The sequence below is a fragment of the Carcharodon carcharias genome, chromosome 7, assembly GCF_017639515.1.
Source record: "Carcharodon carcharias isolate sCarCar2 chromosome 7, sCarCar2.pri, whole genome shotgun sequence".
NCBI lineage: Eukaryota > Metazoa > Chordata > Chondrichthyes > Lamniformes > Lamnidae > Carcharodon > Carcharodon carcharias.
Genome location: NC_054473.1, coordinates 80,097,225 through 80,118,159, shown reverse-complemented (window position 1 = coordinate 80,118,159; position 20,935 = coordinate 80,097,225). Strand labels below are relative to the sequence as shown.

The 20,935-nt window shown below is 44.1% G+C and overlaps 1 protein-coding gene across 1 annotated transcript in view; it reads left to right on the top strand.

Annotated features, from left to right (window-relative positions):
- The window catches only part of dock3 (dedicator of cytokinesis 3), a 1,401,685-nt gene that overhangs the window by 1,284,139 nt on the left and 96,611 nt on the right, over window positions 1-20,935 (top strand). Inside the window, 2 exon segments of the mRNA XM_041191502.1 lie at window positions 4,846-4,929; window positions 11,008-11,128. Coding sequence (XP_041047436.1) covers window positions 4,846-4,929; window positions 11,008-11,128 — 205 coding nt within the window.

The following is a 20,935-nucleotide window of genomic DNA, read 5'->3' as shown; positions in this document are numbered from 1 at the left end:
TCCAATCCTTTGCATTGAGGATACCAAACACAGATTGGGCAACTGCTTTGTTGTATACCTCACTTCAATGTGATGTATAAAATGGCTACTGCCCAAAATCTTTATTTACATATAATGGCATCAAAGGTCAAATGAATATGCTAAGCCACAGAGTACAAAGGTATTTCCTACGTTCAGAGAACATGCATCGCTCCCACGCCTAAGTTTAGAGAATGCGTAGCACACTCACTCCCCAGTTCAGAGAACATGCAGTGTTCTCACTCCCGACTTCCAAGAATATGCAGTGCTCTAATACCTAGGTTCAGAGAACGTGCAGCACTCTCCAGCACTCTCACTCCCTAGTTCAGAAAATGTACACCGCTTTCACTCCCAAGTTCAGAGAACATGCAGCACTTTCACTCCTGAGCACAGAGAGTGTGCAGCGCTCTCATCCCCGAGTTCAGAGAATGTGAGGACTCTCTTTCCTGTATTCAGGGAATGTGTAGCGCTCTCACACCTGAGTTCAAAGAATGTACAGCACACTCATTCCTGAGTTCAGAGGACATGCAGCACTCACAATACCTAGCTCAAATAGGAAGGAGTGATAAATGGAGGAATTTCACAATGAGGAGGCGTTGTTTTAAATTGAAGTGATGGACTGGGAGCCAGTGTTAGTCAGCAGGCACCGGGGTGATGGGTGAATGGAATTTGCTGCAAATTAGGATATGTGCAGCAGAGATTTAGATGAGCTGAACTTCATGGAGGGTGAAAGATTAAAAGCTGACAAGGAGAACATTACAATAGTCAAGTCTGGCAAATGACACATAATGCATGTTAGTAAGAATGCAGAATAGGCTCTAATTCTTTCAGGAGAGCAAACCCAGGTTCTCTAGTCTCGCCATGTAACTAGTTTTATGTCCTTTGTACTATTCTAGAAAATCAACACTGCACCCTCTCTAGGCCTTGACAGCTTGTCAGAATCCTTGTCTAGAATTGGCTGCAGTACCCCAGATGCAGCCTAACTGGTGTTCACTAAGATTTAGCATAACTTCCTTGCTTTTGTAATCTGTGTCTGTGGTAATTAAAGTTTTATTTAGTGTGTAATGTACTTTTAAGAATAATACTTGTTGGGAGAGATCACTTGATCTATAGTAACCAATAAGAGAGTAGCGCAGGCTACCTCCACAGTCAGTGTGGAGTTAGAGTTGGAGTTGAAAGCACACGTGTAATTGCTGCTGAGTATGTTGTAAGTAAACTTAACGTTTCCACCCAAGAAATGTCTGCAGATCAATTCTATCATTAATAGTACAACTTGGCCACCCCACAACAGTGTCTCTGTTAGAAGGGCCGAAGATCCTGTAAGCCTTTTAATGGCCTTCTCTATTATCTTGCCACCTTCCATGACTTACTTACGTAAACCCACAGGTATTCCTCTTCCTGCACCCCATATAAAATTGTACCTTTTAGTTTATAGTGTATTTCTTTATTGTTCCTACTTCTCCCTGCCTCCTCCTGATTGATGTTCCTCCTCGTGGTTCCCTGCCCTTCAACCGTCTCTGAGTCCCTGACCTTCCTCCTCTCTGAATTCCTACCTTTCCCTCACCCCAGATCCCTGACCTTACCCACCTTGGGTACCCCACTTCCTGAGTTCCTCACCGTTCCTCCCAGTTCATGACCCTCACCCCCACTGAGTTCCTGACCTTCATCCCCCCACACAAGTTCCTGACCTTCCCCCAACTCCTTGGACTTTCCCCCCTTTCCCCAAGTCCCTGACCCTCCCTCCCTGATTTCCTGACCCTCCCTCCCTGATTTCCTGACCCTCCCCTCACCTTGAATTCCAGACCTTCTCCCCTCTCCCTGCACTGAGTTCCTGACCTTCCCTTCACTGCCATCTCTTCAGAGCTCTAGGCCTTCCTCCTCCACTCTCCCGAGTTCCAGGCCTCTCTCCCTACACCCCCAGGGTTTAGACCTTCAGCCCATTACACCACTCCTCTCCTCCCACAGTTGCAAGCCGGTTGTCTGGGCATACACGCTGCTGCAAATGAGGTGAGCATGTTAGAGTATGCAGGATGGTCTTTGAACTTGGCCTTTATGTGGGTGCACATGTACAGAAGGACAATTAGACAGCTGATACACCTTGTAAATAATCATTCAGAACTTTTTCCAGTTCTGGTGACAGACCTGAAATGTTAACATTTTCTCTCCCTCCACAGATGCTGCCTGACCTGCATGGTGTTTCCACATTTTCTGTTTTTATTTCCGATTCCCAGTATCCAGAATACTTTGCTTTTCTATGAACCAGAGCCATCTCACCCCTGATCACCCATAGTAACTGAGATTTCTGCAGTACTTCTGACTCTACTTCTGATTTTTCAATACCATTGCAATTAATGACTGGGTCTCCAAACCAAACTGACTGATTTTACATGTGCGCTGTTCTCTCCACTATTCTCAAACTCTTCCTTGTTATGTGAATTGTGACCTTGCTGGGATGTGGGATGATTATGATGATGATCACACTGTAATATTAGTGTACAAACACTTAGCATATGTTTATATTAAATTCACCATTTTAATGTGCTAATCATCTAATCAAATTAATGCCTCTCTTAAAATATCAGACACAGGAATTTCACTCACGCAGTACCATCCTGCAGTGTAACTTCTGGCCTGTTGTCATTTGCATTTCAAGCAAAAAGTGTGCACAGAGAGCAGATTAGATGAATCACACAGAATCTACAAAGTAGATTTTGTAGATCCCATTCTGTTAGTTTATGAGATTTAGGAAAAAGATATTAGGTGGTCTAAGCAATACTGTGATCCAACACACTGCCCTTTCACCTCTGGCAATTGGATTTTAATCCAGCTCAGGCCAATGGGATAGAAGTTCTCTCTCTCTGCTGAATGCAAGGGTCAATGTCTCTTAGACCCAGTTCCTCACAAACATGAACGCGTGGCACAAAATTACTGAAAATAAAGCACAACCGGGCAACCTCAGTTAAGTAGGACACAGGGACGGCTGATGTAGAGGTGGAAAAAAGTAGAGCGCTTTCTGCTCATATTGGTATTGGACGTTTGTATCCAACCTGTGTTGTACAGCCCTGAGAGATTTTGGTGCTGTGTCTGTGTAAAAATAAATCAGTAAAGTGTTCATTCTCAACAGGGGTCAGTGTAATTTAATGGTCAGCAAACTAACTGCAATATTGCTGCTCGCTGTAACCATTAATGTTAGGACACCTGTCATTGCACAGTCCTACTGCTGGCCCTCATTCCGACTAGTATGATCATTTTTTTCAATTTCCCTCAAACTAAAGAAGGTGTACCAAACACATTTTTATGACAATCCTACCCTATTAATGAATAGAGAAGTCTCCTTAATGTTAAAGGGATTGTTTTTATCCATAAGTATTGAACAAATTATAAATTTTTTAACAAATGCAGCGATGTAATATCTATCAAAGTCATCTAATATTGGATTGTACAGACCCATGCTGAAATTGAGGCATTTTTTACAATTCAATAAGTATATTAAATAGTAACAGTTACCCAGCCAGTGAATGAGTACCCAAAAAGGATCGAAAAGAATACTGTGGATGCTGGAAATCTGAAATACAAATGGAAAATGCTGGGAAAAACTCAGCAGGTTAGGCAGCATTTGTGTGGAGAGAGAAATAAAGTTAACGTTTCAGGTCAGTGACATTTCATCAGAACTAGGAAAAGTTAGAGATGTAATAGTTTTCGAACAAGGGCTTGGTGGCTGACTGACTTTACATTTGCGCTGTTCTCAAGGTTTTTTCCAACATTTTCTGTTTTCATTATCCAAAGAAGAGAATAGATAGCCCATACTCAGTCTCTTTGTTTGTTGAACACAGTAATACCCATGGAGTCAAAGGGGTTTGATGCGGAGCTCGGAGATCAATGCTATCCGCTTGCAGGTGCCACATGCTGCATGAACCCGGTGTTCGAATATGTGTATGCACCCACACACGTTTCCCCACCTCCCCATCTGTGTAATTTGAGCTACCAGTAAAGAATTAAACTAACCAAACCAACAAACGTGAAGAGCTGTGCAATTCCACCATGAAAATATCTGCAGAAGATTGTATTCTTAGAAGGCAAGCAACTTTAACTCAATAAAAAAGTACATGATTAGATCAGATCTTGCTAATTACCTTTGTGAAAATGCAGGTTAGAAATACTGGCCTGAAGCATGCAGTAAGTTGCGCTGTTTCTCTTTGCACAATTTGCACAATTTTTATGCATAAATTACATTCAGCGCAAGTTGAGTTTCTGCAATCTTTTGTACTGGATTAAAAATATCATGCTAGAATCTGGCCCCAAAACTGGCCATGCCCCCCACCCCCCACCACCGGTCAAATTAATCACCATGGCAAGGTTCTGCTAATTTTGTTCATTAGTGGGCCTTAAGGAGAGTCTAAAAATTAAGCTGGCTCTTTTGGGCAAAAAGACAATATTACATATATTTTAAAAGATTTTAAAAGCTTCTTTACCTTACTAAGGAACTGATTATAATAATATAAGTAGCAAATGGTTTTGTAAAGTTTTGAAAAGTCGTTTTCAGTAATTTAAAATCAGCGTATTCACAGGTGGATTGATATTCGGATTAAAATGCTTATTTTTTTGCGATAAACCCACTTTCAGCTGTATTAAACAAACTGCACAAAATTGTTTAGCAATATGCAAATGAGTTTGAGCAAAAACTGAGGTGGGGGGGAGAAAAAAAACTCCTCAATTTGCACCTAGATCTCTGGTTTTGTCCAAAGCAGAAGCTGTACCTCACTTTGTTTTTGTCACAAATGTTGCCAAATGTCTGGTCAAATACACAATTTTCTTTTCCTTTGACAGGCATTCTTCCAAAAGGAGTACATAGTGAGTCATCCAGAGGACAGTGAGAAGATCAGTCAGCTGAAGGAGCTGATGCAGGAACAGGTACTGTGATTCTTTCTGTTCTCCAGTTATCTCTGAACCCAATTCTGATAGTTTATTCAGAGACCACAGCAAAAGTGATTTGTGGCTCTGTGCCAGCAAAGGGGACACTGCAGAAAACAATTTGGGAGGATATTTTGTGATTAGAGGATGTCTGAGAGTCAAAAATTGCAAATATCATTCAATATTTGAAGAAAAATGGGCCTGAATTTTCCCCTCATTGGGCGTGCATGATTGGCAGGCCCGGGAGCAGTCAGGAAATGAGCCCGCAACCACGATTGGCCCTTGACTGCAATTTCATGCTGGCTGGCCAATTAACGGCCAACCAGTGTGAAACGTGTGCTGAAAAGCTCAGCGCTGCCCGGGTAGGGGCGGAAGGTGGGCGGCAATGACCTCACCGCAGGCATGAGTGAGCGCTGTGAGAGAGCTCCCTGAAGGCAGAAAGCTGCCTCGGAGCTGCAGACCAGCAAATAATAAAATAGAGCATAATAAAGCTGGAAAAAATATCCATGCAGCACAGTCAAGCACCTGAAAGCGTACCTCATAAAAATGCTGTTCCCAGATATTTATTTCTATTTTATTTCCTAACAGAAATTTCGTCCCGCCCTTGGATGAGGTTTCATTAAAAATGTAAAGACCGTCTGGCTGATTGGCCTGGGTGCCAACCTTAAGGTTGGACGGGCCACGAAAAATCGCATTGAATTGCGCCTTAAATGGGCTTAATTGCCCACTTAATTGTTGGCAGGTGCACTTTCGACTGCCGTGCACGCCTGCTGAGCGAAATATCACGAGTGCGCAGTGACATTGGGACGCTCACCCGATGTCATCTCGCACAATTTTATGCCCAATCAGGTTGGCACGCGCCCACCCACGGGATGTAAAATTCTGCCCCATGGTTTCTGAAGAATCTGGGATCTAACAGAAGAGATGCCAGGGGAGGAAGGGGAAAATAGTCATTAGCTATGAGTGCTCAACTCTTACCAGGAAGCAACCTTTAAGTATCAGGATCTGCTCCCCATTTGGTGGGAATCGGTCATCGGACAGAATGACATTAAGTGGCAGTTAGTTCCATTTGCAAAAAAAAACTGATAGTGTCTGACTCACCTCTCACCGGATGAACATTGTGATAGCAATTATAGGAGCTGAACAGAGGCAGTCAGGACTGGGGAACAGCATCTCAACTGCTGAAGAAACTGAGTAAAAACTGAGATATAAAAAAGAACTATGACATCACAGGAAACTAGTAAATTGATTGGCCAGTGTTTGGTGTAAGGAACATTGTGTTATTAGCCAAGTTAGGACACAGGAGTTAAGGTAGATCTATGAGTAAAAAGAACTAAAACTAAAATACAATAAAAATAAATATAAAATAAACCAGTTAAAATAAAAGTGTTAAAATAATTAAAGTAAATACCTAAAACACATACCAGTGCAACTAAGAATCATATAACATTTAATTTTATTTGTGGATAGTATTAGCATTTAGTAAGCACAGTAAATTGCAGTATAGGTAGGAATTATTCTAAGTTAATTGTGTAACAATGGCAGGACAGATGTTACTTGCAGCTCTGAAATGTGGGAGGTTTTGGATGCCAAGGTGATCCAGGACAAACATGTTGTAGAAAGCGTAAGCAGCTAGAGAAATTCCAGATCAGGATTATTGATCTGGAAGTCAAACTGCAGACACTGTGCAACGTGAGAGAGGGGGAGAAATACCTGGATACTTTGTTCCAGAGGACAGTCATGCCACATGGAATAGGGTCGTCTGTTTTGGCCAGCAGTGAGGGATAGGAGGATGTGGCCGTGAATGAAGCAGGTAAAGGGACCGAGCAGATAGGAATTGAGGAGCCTCAGATTTTGCAATTGTCAAACAGGTTTGAGGTGCTCAAAACTTGTGTGGACGAAGACAAGATCTGCAGGGTGAATGTGCAGGCTGGCCACGGCACCATGGTACAGGAAGCCGTTCAGGCGGGGGGCACAAATAGGAATGTAGTGGTAGTAGGGCACAGTGTAGTGAGGGGAATTGACACTGTTTTCTGCAGCAAAGAGCGAGAGTCCGAACGGCTGTGTTGCCTGCTGATGTCAAGGTTCAGGACATCTGCTCAGGGTTGGAGAGGAACTTGGAGTGGAAGGGGAAGGATCCAGTTGTTGTGGTCCATGTAAGTACCAAAGACATATGTAGAACTAGGAAAGAGGTTCTGCATAATCAGTATGAGGAGCTAGGTATCAAATTAAGAAGCAGAACCTCAAAAGTAATAATCTCTGAATTATTGTCTGAGCCACATGCAAATTGTCAGGTTTTCTGATTGGCAGGATGTAACGAGTGGAGTCCTGCAGGGGTCTGTGCTGGGGCCTCAACTTTTTACAATTCATATCAGTGACTTGGATGAGGGGAGCAAAGGCATGGTAGCTAATTTTGCAAATTACGCAAAGATATGTAGGAAAATCGTGAAGAGGACATAAGGAGTTTGCAGATGGATATGGATAGGTTGAGTGAGTGGGCAAAAATCTGGCAGATGGAGTATAATGTGAGAAAATGTGAAGTTGTTCACTTTGGCAGGAAGAATAAAAATGTCAAGTATTACTTAAATGGAGAACGAGTACAGAATTCCAAGGTGCAGTGGGATCTAGATGTTCTAGTGCATGAATCCCCAAAAGTTAGTATCCAGGTACAACAAGTAATTAAGAAAGCTAATGGAATGCAATCCTTTATTACAAGAGGAAATTAACATAAAAATAAGGATGTTTTGCTTCAGTTATACAGGGCATCGGTGAGACCACATCTCGAATACTGTGTACAGGTTTGCTCTCCTTATTTAACCAAGGATGTAAATGCAGTAGAGGTGTTTCAGAGGAGGTTTATGAGATTGTTACCTGGAATGAATGGGTTGTCTTATGACGATAAGTTGGACAGACTGGGTTTGTTTCCACTGGAGCTAAGAAGAGTGAGGGGTGACTTGATTGAAGTATATAAGATCCTGAAGTCTTGACAAGCTGGACACGGAAAGGATGTTTCCTCTTATGGGTGAGTCCAGAGCTAGGGAGCACTGTTTTAAAATTAGGGGTCGCCCTTTTAGGACAGAGATGAGGAGAAAGTTGTGTGACTTTGGAACATTCTGCCTCAGAAGGCAGTGGAGGCGGGGTCATTGAATATCTTTAAGACGGAGGTAGAAAGATTCTTGCTAGGCAAGGGGATCAAGGTGATCAGCAGTAGATGGGAATGTGGAATTAAAAATACAAACAAATCAGCCATGATCTTATTCAATGGTGGAGCTAGCTCAAGGGGCCGAATGGCTTACGTCTGCACCTATTTCGTATGTTCATATGGTAAAGATACACGCCAAAACAGGTAACGACCTGAATTCCTCTAGTCTGTCAGCTGCAAGAGGAACTGCGGTTATGACCCATTCTGACCATCCCCCCTGCCCCACAACAACTGGAAGAGTTTCATGGTACTGAACCAGAATGTGCCACCATGCCAAGAAGAGTAGGAGGAGTGGTAGTAATCCAGACAGCTACCTGAAGCCTTTTTTTCAAATTAGTATTTGAAAAGTGCCTCGTTGCCAAAACTTGTCTTAAGAACATTAGTAACTGCTAGCCAAATGATTTTTTTTTTTATTATTAATTTACGGGATATGGATGCCACTAGCTAGGCCAGCATTTATTGCCCATCCCTAATTGCCCTTGAGAAGGTGGTGGTGAGTTGCATTCTTGAACTGCTGCAGTCCATGTGGTGTGGGTACACCCAACAGTGCTGTTAGAGAGGGAGTTCCAGGATTTTGACCCAGCGACAGTGAAGGAATGGTGATATATTTCCAAGTCAGGATGGTGAACAGCTTGGAGGGGAACTTCCAGGTGGTGGTGTTCCCATGTGTCTGCTGCCCTTGTCCTTCTAGATTGTAGTGATCATGGGTTTGGAAGGTGCTGTTGAAGGGGTCTTGGTGAACTCCTGCAGTGCATCTTGACAGTACAGACTGCTGCTACTGTTCGGCGGTGGCAGAGGGAGTGAATGTTTGTGGAAGGGGTGCCAATCAAGCGGGTTGCCTTGTCCTGGATGGTGTCAAGCTTCTTGAGTGTTGTTGATTCAAAATAGATCAAGAGAACATGGTAAACAAAAGAGGAAATACTTACGAGTATACAAACATATGAATTAGGAGCAGGAATAGGCCATTTGGCCCCTCGAGCCTACTCTGCCATTCAGTAAGGTCATGATTGATCTGATTGTGGCCTCAACTCCAATTACCTTCCTACCCACTATACCCTTTGAATCCCTTGTCAATTTAAGAATCTATCTAATTCAGCCTTAAAAATACTCAATGACCCAGCCTCCACCACTCTCTGGGGAAGAGGGTTCCACAGACTCATTACCCTCTGAAAGGAAAATTTTCTCCTCATCTACACCTTTAAAATTCTACTCTCTCCCACACGGGGAAAAATCTTTTCAGTATCCACCCTGTCAAATGCCCTTAGGGTCTATATGTTTCAATAAGATCTCATTCTTCTAAATTCCAAAGGATACAGGCCCAACCTATCCAACCGTTCTGTAGAATAATGGGTTAATAGTTATGGTAGTTAGATAGTGATATGTATCATGATGTAACAGCACATCAGCAGTCATGTGCAAGAGAGTGAGAAGAAAAGATGGAAGAGGTTGTACAAGAGAGGCATACTTGCCTAGAAACCTAGAATGTGTATTATAGTGTAAATAAAGGAATTTTTGAAGAAACCTACCGGAGTTAGACCTAAGTCACTCATAAGTAGGGGAAACCTTACCATGCCAAAACAACCACAAGTTACCCAAAGAGAGATCCAAACGGTATTCAAAACCTTAAACCACTTTCCTCATAGGATAACTCCCTTGTTCCAGGAATCAGTTGACTGAATCCTCTCTGAACAGCTTCTAATGCAGTTATGCCCTTTCTTAAATAAGGAGACCAGAACTATATATGGTACTCTAGATGTGGTCTCACTGATACCCTATACAACAGTAGCAAAACATCCTTACTTTTATATCCCATTCCCCTTGCAATGAACAACAACATTCCATTTGCCTTCCCAATCACTTGCTGTAGTTGCATACTAACTTTTAGTGATTCACATACCAGGATGCCCAGATCCCTCTGTACCTCAGAGTTCTGCAATCTCTCCCCATATAAATAATATGCTGATTTTTTTATTCTTCCTGCTAAAGTGGACAAGTTCACATTTTCCCACATTATACTCCATCTGCCAATTTTTTGCCCCCTCCCTTAACCTATCTATATCCCTTTGCAGACACCTTATGTCCTTTTTATAACTTCCTTTCCTACTTATCCTTATGTCATCAGCAAATTTAGCAACGTACATTCAAGTCATTAATATAGATTATAGTTGAGGCACCAACACTGATCCCTGTGGCACTCCAATAGTTACACCTTGCCAAAAATGACCATTTATGCCTACTCTCTGTTTGCTGTTAGCTAACCAATCCTCTATGGTAATATTTTACCCCCTACACTGTGAGCTCTTATTTTGTGTAATAACAGAATGAGCTCCTATTTTATTTCATCTCCCTTTTATTAAGAATAATTTTCCAGTGTCTTGCTGCACTCCATCCCCAACTCCCTGTAATGAAACTACTGAAATAGGGAGCTTGCTGTGTTGGAAACCCAAGGGTATGAACAAGTGCTGACCACTTCATGAAGGCTCATAGTATGTCAAAGGACTGGACTCAGCTGTAATTCCTTACGCAGTCAAATAATCAGCAGCTATTTCTACTTGAGGAATTGACATTTTGGTGAGCCGTACATCTTTCAGAAAGGAAAGATAATACCAAAGGAAAATGTTTAGTACAATTTTTTGCAACCTAATGGAGTCCACTCTAATTTCTAACTCTAACTCAGTGTACCTTAAGCACCACAGTAACGAAGGCCTCCAGTAACTCCAGAAAGACCATTCATGTTCTAGTGTGACAGACCGAGGAAGAAGATAAAAAAAAATAAAGTAGATGGCAGTTATCAAGTTCATAGTGCAGTTTTAGTGCATATCGTTTTCCCAGATTGTTCCTTAGTTACCAGCATAACATGTCATTCCTGTCCCCAGGTTCATATCCTTGGAGTGGGATTGGCAATCCATGAGAAATTAGTGCATCCAGAAATGCGACCCCTCCATAAGAAGCTGATAGACCAGTTTCAGATGATGAGGTCCAGCCTTTGCCACGTAAGTATTAGCCTCATTTACTCTATGGTCAAGTTTGCATGGATGTGCCTTAAGACAAACAGTAAGGCCTGAACTTTTCCGGCAGCAAGTTGAGGGTGGGGCCTGCTCACCATTGCGAAAATGAGGTGGGATAACGTTGGGGGTTCCCCCCGACATCTTCCCACTCCAGTTAAATATTGAGGAAGGCGGGCGGACAGCGAAATCAGCTGTCCGTCCGCCAATCTGTCAAGAATTGAGGCCATTGACAGGGTAGTTGAACCAATTAAAGGCACTGCCCATCCAACCTTAAGGCTGGTGGGCAGGGCAGGAGCCCCAGTGGGCTTCTAAATATACACGAAACTTCATCCACTGGTGGGATAAGGTTTCATGTCTGTTTTTAAAAAGTTTAATAAAGTTTCTGTGCTTTTTATTAACATGTCCCATCTCATGTAACATTGTCACATGAGGGGGACATGTTATTAATTTTTTTATTTTTCTATTTTTGAAGTCAATAAACCTTTCACCGATCCCCCGAGACAGCACTTAGTCTCAGGGAGATGTGCGCTCTTTTGCACGCATGCGCGAAAGTGTGCACTTTGACCGTTGGGGAATCCCTCCCTCCCTCCACCACCCCCCCAGCCCACCCCACCCCACACAGGAAGCACATAGCACTTCCTGTTGAGCAGCCCGCTGGGCGGGCCTTAATTGGCCCGCCCACTCAAAATGGCAGCGGTGCCCACTTCGGCGGTCGCAGTTGGCTGCCCGCCCACCCATCAAGGGAAAAATTCTGCCCTTAGTTTTTTCATGAGTTTTTTTTGTTTTATACTCGTCATGCACTTATTTTCATTCATTGGATGTGCATATTGCTGGCTAGGCCAGCATTTATTCCTATCCTGAATTGCCCTTGAGAAGGTGGTGGTGATCTGCCTTTTTGAATCGCTGCAGTCTTTGGTGTAGGTACACCCACAGCACTGTTAAGAGGGATTTCCAAATTTCTAACCCAGAAACAGTGAAGGAAGAGCAATATATTTCCAAGTCAGGATGGTGTGTGGCTTGGAGGGGATCCTTGCAGGTGGTGCACATGCACCTGCTGCCCTTGTTTTTCTAGATAGTAAAGGTTGCGTGTTTGGAAGGTACTGTTGAAGGAGCCTTGGCAAGTTGCTGCGATCAGTCTTGTAGATGGTACACACGACTGCCACTGTGTGCAGTGGTGGAGGGAGTGAATGTTTAAGGTGGTGGATGGGGTACCAATCAAGCACTCCTGGATTGTATTAAGCTTCTTGAGTGTTGTTGAAATTATGCTCTTCCAGGCAAGTGGAGAGTATTTCATCACACTCCTGACTTGTGCCTTAAGCTTTCGGGATCAGAAGGTGAGTTACTTATCACTGATTTCCCAGCCACAGTGGTCCAGTAAAGTTTCTGGTCAATGGTAACCTCCACAATGTTGATAGTGGGGGATTCAGCAATGGTACTGCCGTTGAATGTCAAGGAAAAGTGGTTAGATTCCCTCTTACTGGAGATGTTAATTACCTGTAGCGCGAATGTTATTTGGCACTTAATAGCCCAAGTCTAAATGTTGTCGAGGTCTTGCAGCATATGAACACGGACTGCTTCAGTATCTCAGGAGTTGCAAATAGTACTGAACATTGCAGAATCATCATCGGACATCCTCATTTCTGACCTTATGATGGACAGAAGGTCATTGATGAAGCCAATGAAGATGATTGGGCCAAGGACACTACCCTGAGGAACTCCTGTAGCAGTGTTCTGGGCTGAGATGATTGACTTCCAACAACCACAACCATCTTCCTTTGTTCTAGGTATGTCTCCAGCCAGTGGATAGTTTTTCCACTGGGTTCCCATTAACTTCAATTTTGCTATGTGCTCCTTGATGCCACACTTGGTCAAATGCTGCCTTGATGTCACCCCACCTCAGTAATTCAGCTCTTTCGACAATGTTTGGGCAAAAGCTGTACTCAGGCCTGTATTCAAAGGGTCCTGGTGGAACCCAAACTGAGCATCAGTGAGAGGTTATCACTGAGTAAATGCTGCTTTATAGCATTGCCAATGACATCTCCATCACTTTGCTAATGATTGAGAGTAGACTGGGGCAGTAAATGGCTGGATTGGATTTGTCCTGTTTATTGTGTATAGGAGATACCTGAACAATTTTTGCAATTGTCAAGTAGTTGCCAGTGTTGTAGATGTACTGTAGCAACTTGATTAGAGACACAGCTAGTTCTAGAGCACAAATCTTCAGCACTTTACCAGAATGCTATTGGGGCCCATAGTCTTTTCTGTATCCAGTATGCTCAGCCATTTTTTGTTATCATGAGGAGTGTATCAAATTGTCTGAAGATTGGCATCTGTAATGTTGGGAGACATCAGGAGGAGGCCGAGATGGATCATCCACTTGGCACATCTGGCTAAAGATAGTCACAAAAACCTCAGCCTTTCCTTTTGCACGGATATGCTGTGCTTTGCCATCATTGAGGAGATGTTTATGGACCCACCTCCTCCAGTTAGTTGTTTAATTATCCACAACCATTCACAGCTGAATGTGGCAGGACAGAAGAGTATTGATCTGATCTAAACATAGAGATAAAAACAAAAAACTGCGGATGCTGGAAATCCAAAACAAAAACAGAATTACCTGGAAAAACTCAGGAGGCCTGGCAGCATCGGTAGAGAAGAACAAGGTTGACGTTTCGAGTCCTCATGACCCTTCAACAGAACTGAGTAAAATCAGGAGAGGGGTAAAATATAAGTTGGTTTAAGGTGGGGTGAGGGTGGGGAGAAGTGTGGGGGGTGGGGGGGGGGGGGCGTGATTGTCGGGACAAGCAAGCAGTGATAGGAGCAGATAATCAAAAGATGTCACAGACAAAAGAACAAAGAGGTGTTGAAGGTGGTGATATTCTCTAAGAGAATGTGCTAATTAAGAATGGATGGCAGGACACACAAGGTACAGATCTAGTGGGGGTGGGGTGAAATAAGGCTAACAGGGCATAAAAGGTATAGGTTTAAATATAATGGAAATAGGCAGGAGAAGAAGTCTATATGAATTATTGGAAAAAACAAAAGGGAGGGGGAAGAAACGGAAAGGGGGTGGGGATGGAGGAGGGAGTTCAAGATCTAAAGTTGTTGAATTCAGTATTCAGTCCGGAAAGCTGTAAAATGCCAAGTCGGAAGATGAGGTGCTGTTCTTCCAGTTTGCGTTGAGCTTCACTGGAACAATGCAGCAAGCCAAGGACAGACATGTGGGCAAGAGAGCAGGTGGAGTGTTAAAATGGCAAGCGACAGGGAGGTTTGGGTCATTCTTGCGGACAGACCGCAGGTCTATCAGCAAAGGGGTTGCCCAGTTTACCTCGACTACAGCTCCTCACACCCCGCTTCCTGTAAGGACTCCATCCCATTCTCTCAGTTCCTTCACCTCCGTCGCATCTGTTCTGATGATGCTACCTTCAAAAACAGTTCCTCTGACATGTCCTCCTTCTTCCTTAACCGAGGTTTTCCACCCACGGTCGTTGACAAGGCTCTCAACCGTGTCCAGCCCATCTCCCACACATCCGCCCTCACATCTCCTCCTCCCTCCCAGAAACATGATAGGGTCCCCCTTGTCCTCACTTATCACCCCACCAGCCTCTGCATTCAAAGGATCATCCTCCGCCATTTCCGCCAACTCCAGCATGATGCCACCACCAAACACATCTTCCCTTCACCCCCCACCGGCGGCATTCCGTAGGGATCGTTCCTTCTGGGACACCCTGGTCCACTCCTCCATCACCCCCTACTCCTCAACCCCCACCTACAGCACCTCCCCATGCATACACAAAACATGCAACACCTGCCCTTCACTTCCTCTCTCCTCACCGTCCAAGGGCCCATATACTCCTTTCAAGTGAAGCAGTGTTTCACTTGCATTTCCCCCAACTTAGTCTACTGCATTCGTTGCTCCCAATGCAGTCTCCTCTACATTGGAGAGACCAAACGCAAACTGGGCGACCGCTTTGCAGAACACCTGCGGTCTGTCTGCAAGAATGACCCAAACCTCCCTGTCGCTTGCCATTTTAACACTCCACCCTGCTCTCTTGCCCACATGTCTGTCCTTGGCTTGCTGCATTGTTCCAGTGAAGCTCAACGCAAATTGGAGGAACAGCACCTCCTCTTCCGACTAGGCACTTTACAGCCTTCCAGACTGAATATTGAATTCAACAACTTTAAATCTTGAACTCCCTCCTCCATCCCCATCCCCTTTCCGTTTCTTCACCCTCGCTTTTGTTTTTTCCAATAATTCATATAGATTTTTCTTCTCCCACCTATTTCCATTATTTTTAAATCTATACCTTTTATGCCCTGTTAGCCTTATTTCACCCCAACCCCACTAGAGCTGTACCTTGTGTGTCTTGCCATCCATTCTTAATTAGCACATTCTCTTAGATGATATCACCACCTTCAACATATCTTTGTTCTTTTGTCTGTGACATCTTTTGATTATCTGCTCCTATCACTGCTTGCTTGTCCCGACAACCATGGCCCCCCCCCCACCCCCCACCACCCCACCCACTTCTCCCCCCCACCCCACCTTAAACCAGCTTATATTTCACCCCTCTCCTGATTTTACTCAGTTCTGTTGAAGGGTCATGAGGACTCAAAACATCAACCTTGTTCTTCTCTACCGATGCTGCCAGACCTGCTGAGTTTTTCCAGGTAATTCTGTTTTTGTTTTGGATTTCCAGCATCCGCAGTTTTTTGTTTTTATCTCTATGTTTAATCGACTGCCACTTCTCTTAAAGAAATGCCTACCTTGAAGAAGTACTGCTCTTCCCTCCGACAGGATTTCCATATCTCTCTTTTGTCTTGTTCACCTTCATTGCTTTCCATTTCTCTCCTGGTGTTTGACAAGGTGTTTACTAAAACCCACTTTCACAGCCATTTTTCCTTTCTCAGTGACTGTCTCCATCTCCGACTTACCCCACGTGGATTTCAACTGAAATTCCATCCCTCATGTTTCGAACCCACCCAGGATTACAGGTATCTCCGGGACATAAAACGTTTCTCGGACTGTTGTTCCCGTCGCATTCTGAGGTCCACACTCAGTGCCATGCACCGCCATGTGAACACATTCAATCTCTCTCTCCAGCAGCACCGCTGTACCCTTTTTCAAAGCTGCGCGTGCTCCCAGTTTCATTTTATTCTTTGTCTCATCTGACGCCTCTACAAGAAACTTTTTCTCTTTCTCTCAAGTGCTAAGGAACGCAAACTCCAACAACTCATCGACACCAACACCCATCTAGGACCCTCCACCCCCGCCTGTCCCTCCGCCCCCACCCCATCTTCCAATCCCAGCCCTGGCCGTGTATTCACTATACCCCCTGATCTTCCCCTCTCCAACGCTGAACGTTCAGTGCTCAGCAAAGGACTTAGTTTCATACACTTATGCCCTCATCTCAATGAATTTCGGGCTTGGCACGATGCTGAACTCTTCTTCCACCGCCTTCATCTCCGTGCTCACTTCTTTGGGCAGGAGTCCTCTCCCCATTCAACGGATCCTTTTACCCACCTCCAATATTCTCTCTCCACCTGGACCCCTCCCTCAGGATTCTTACCTTCTCTTGATCTTTTCTTTGAGAACTGTCGGCATGACATAAGTCGTCTCAATTTCTCTGCTCCTCTCATTAAGATGGAGGGGTGGAGATTGGAAGCAAAATTAGTAAATTTTTCCAGGTCCCGACGAGAGCATGAAGCAGCACCGAAATAATCAGTGATGTACCGGAAAAAGAGTTGTGGGAGGGGACTGGAGTAGGACTGGAACAAGGAATGTTCCACATACCCCATAAAGAGACAGGCATAGCTGGGGTCCATGTGGGTACCCATAGCCACACCTTTTATTTGGAGGAAGTGAGAGGAGTTAAAGGAGAAATTGTTCAGTGTGAGACCAAGTTCAGCCAGACGGAGCAGATTCGCATTCAAAGGATCATCCTCCGCCATTTCCGCCAACTCCAGCATGATGCCACCACCAAACACATCTTCCTTTCACCCCCCCCCAGCGGCATTCCATAGGGATCTTTCCCTCTGGGACACTCTGGTCAACTCCTCCATCACCACCTACTCCTCGACCCCCAACTACGGCACCTCCCCATGCATACACAAAAGATGCAACACCTGCCCCTTCACTTCCTCTCTCCTCACCGTCCAAGGGCCCAAACACTCCTTTAAAGTGAAGCAGTGTTTCACTTGCATTTCCCCCAACTTAGTCTACTGCATTTGTTGCTCCCAATGCGGTCTCCTCTACATTGGAGAGACCAAACGTAAACTGGGCAACCGCTTTGCAGAACACCTGCAGTCTGTCCGCAAGAATGACCCAAACCTCCCTGTCGCTTGCCATTTTAACACTCCACCTGCTCTCTTGCCCACATGTCTGTCCTTGGCTTGCTGCATTGTTCCAGTGAAGCTCAACGCAAACTGGAAGAACAGCACCTCATCTTCCGACTAGGCACTTTACAGCCTTCCGGACTGAATACTGAATTCACCAACTTTAGATTTTCAACTCTCTCCTCCATCCCCACCTCCTTTCCGTTTCTTCCCCCTCCCTTTTGTTTCTTCCAATAATTCATATAGACTTCTTCTCCCACCTATTTCCATTATTTTTAAATCTATACCTTTTATGCCCTGTTAGCCTTATTTCACCCCACCCCCACTAGAGCTGTACCTTGTGTGTCCTGCCGTCCATTCTTAATTAGCACATTCTCTTAGATAATATCACCACCTTCAACAACTCTTTGTTCTTTTGTCTGTGACATCTTTTGATTATCTGCTCCTATCACTGCTTGCTTGTCCCTACAACGACCGCCCCCCCCCCCGCCCCACTTCTCTCTCTCCCCCCCACCTCTCCCCACCTTAAACCAGCTTATATTTTACCTGATTTTACTCAGTTCTGTTGAAGGGTCATGAGGACTCGAAACGTCAACCTTGTTCTTCTCTGCCGATGCTGCCAGACCTGCTAAGTTTTTCCAAGTAATTCTGTTTTTGTTATTGATCTGATCTGTTGGTTGTGGGATGGCTTGGCTTTGTGTATTCCATGCTGCTTACACTGTTTAGCATGTTTGTAGTCTTGTGTTGTCGCTTCACCAGGATTGTACTTTATTTTTAAGTATGCTTTCCAGCACTTCGCATTGAACCAAAGTTGGTCCTTTGGCCTGTTGGTAAGGGTAGATTAAAGGATATGTAAACCATGAATTTACATATTGTGGGTGAATACAATTCTGCTGCTGCTGATGGCCCACAGGGCCTCATGGATTCCCAATTTTGAGCTGCTATATCTATTCTGAATCTATCCCATTGGTATTACCACCCTGCATGATGGAGGGTACGCTCAGTGTGAAGACAGAATCTATGGTGGTTAATCCTCCCAAAATACTCGTGGACAGATGTATCTGTGACAGGCAGATTGGTGAAAGTGGAGTGAAGTAGTTTTTCCTCCTGCTGCAAGCCAGACTAGTAGATATGTCCTTCAGCACTCGGGCAGCTTGGTCAGTAGTGGTGCTACTAAGGCACCCTTGGTAATGGACATCAAAATATACCATCAAGAGTAAATTCTGTGTTCTTAGTGTCTTTTCTTTGTGGTGTTCAATGTGAAGGAGTACTAATTCATTAGCTGAGGGAAAGTTAATAATCAGCAGCGGGTTTCCTTGCCCGTGTTTGGCCTGATGCTATGAGGCCATGGGGTCCAATGTTGAGGACTCCCAGGGCAACTCTCTTCTGACCATATACCACTATGCCAACACCTCTAGTGGATGAAAGGACATACCCTAGGGATAGTGATGAAGGCATATGGGACATTGGCTGAAAGGTATGATGCGGTGAGGAAGACTGTGTCAGGCTGTTGCTTGACTAGTCTGTGGGACAGGTCTCCCAATTTTGGAATTGAATGTTAGTGAGGACTTTGTAGGGTCAATTGGGATGGATGTGCCTTTGTCATAGCCGGTGCCTGGGTCAATGTCAGGTGGTCTGTCCTTTTTTATCCTTATTTGACTTTTCTGTAGCAGTTTGATCCAACTGAGCAGTCATTTCACAGGGCAGTTGAGATTCAGCTGTGGGTCTGGAGTCCCATGTAGACCATACTGGGTAAGAATGGCAGATTTCCTTCCCTGAGGGACATTAGTGCCCAACTGTTTCTTTTTTTTACAATAATCAAATAGTTTCATGATCACCATCACTGAGACTAGCTTTTTATCCCAGGTTTATTTAATTGAATTTAAATTTCCCCAGCTGCCATGGTTGAATTTGAATTCATGAATCTGGAACATTAAACCAGGCCTTGAAATTGCTAGCCCAATACATTACCACTGTGCTGCCATTCCCATACAACATGTACAGCACAATTAGATGCACAGCAGAAATTCACCAAGGCTCCTTTGACAGCACTTCCCAAACCTGTGACCTCCACCAGCTAGAAGGACAAGGGCAGCCAGATTCATAGAAACATCATGACATCCAAGTCACATGCCATCCTGACTTGGACATATAATTGCTATTCCTTCATTACCCCCAGGTCAAAATATTAGAACCCTCAACCTGAGAACATTGCAGGAGCACATTCAGCACAAAGAGTGTAGCAGTTCAAGAATGTGACTCACCACCACCATCTCAAGAAGAAACAAAGGATAGGCAAAAATTGCTGGCCTTGCCAGTGACCGCCACATTTGATAATGAATTTTTAGAAACTCTATGCCAACAATATGACTTATCCCCAATTACTGTTCAACATGCTGTGGTTTGCTGAGTAACTTTCCTGATTTTGAGCCAAATGCTTTTGTGCTGTGGGCCCATACTCAATCAAATTGATTTCACATGGGTCCCTCACAGCCACCATGGAAGAAAGACTTTTATCTCTTTGGTCTGGGGCTGGATCTGAATCCAAATCTCAGAGGTGAACGCCCACTACCCCAGGTGGCTGTATTGAAATTCATCGACATTCACCGCAAGCTTAACTCCTGTGACTCCTTGTTTCCTGGAGGGGGCCTAGCTTAGCAGGAGTATGGGTTGGACATAGGACTACAACACTAGTGCCAATTCTTTGATTGATCAAGCAAGCCTCTCCACTGAGAGCGCAGGATTGTTAAATGGATGATTTTTGACAGGAATGCTGCAAAAAAAGAATTTCACCCAAATCTGCAATATCATCCCAAATTAACGCATTATGTCTTATGTCTTATAAACTATCAGGCTAATCAGAAGCACGACTTTAAAAAGTCTGAAAGCATTCTTACTGGTAAGGGGAACAGGCAGACACAGCCAAAGGCTACTGTTTCCATGACAATTCTCTGAATGCAGTTTGCCCACTTATTAAATGATCTTGAGATGTAACTGAAGGGGACAGATTATTTCCATGATGTTTACATTTCAAACAGATATTTGTAGTTGTTTATGGCATGTTGGAAGAACAAGTTACAGTACAGTGAGGCTTTTGCATCAGTACCTTGTAGAGATTATTTTCTCTCATCACCCTCACCCACTTGCTGATTAGTGCAGTGTGTTAAGATGTCTTTAAGCTCCACTGATAGCTCAGTGTGTAACAGCATTGTCTAGCATCATACTTAGTCCAGAAAATGCCTGGGTTCATTTCCCAGCCTGTGCCAGTCTCAACCAGACCTGCAGGAGGGGCAATATAGTTGTCCTCAGTACCTCTGGATAGGAAGGAAGAAATTAATTGGGGTTCTCATCACCACATCTCATCAATGTCTACTCACCCATGGAGCTAATTTTGGTTCCTGGTACAGTCATCTGTGCCTATATTCAAAATGTAATATAGAGAGAAATTCAGTAGAGAGCA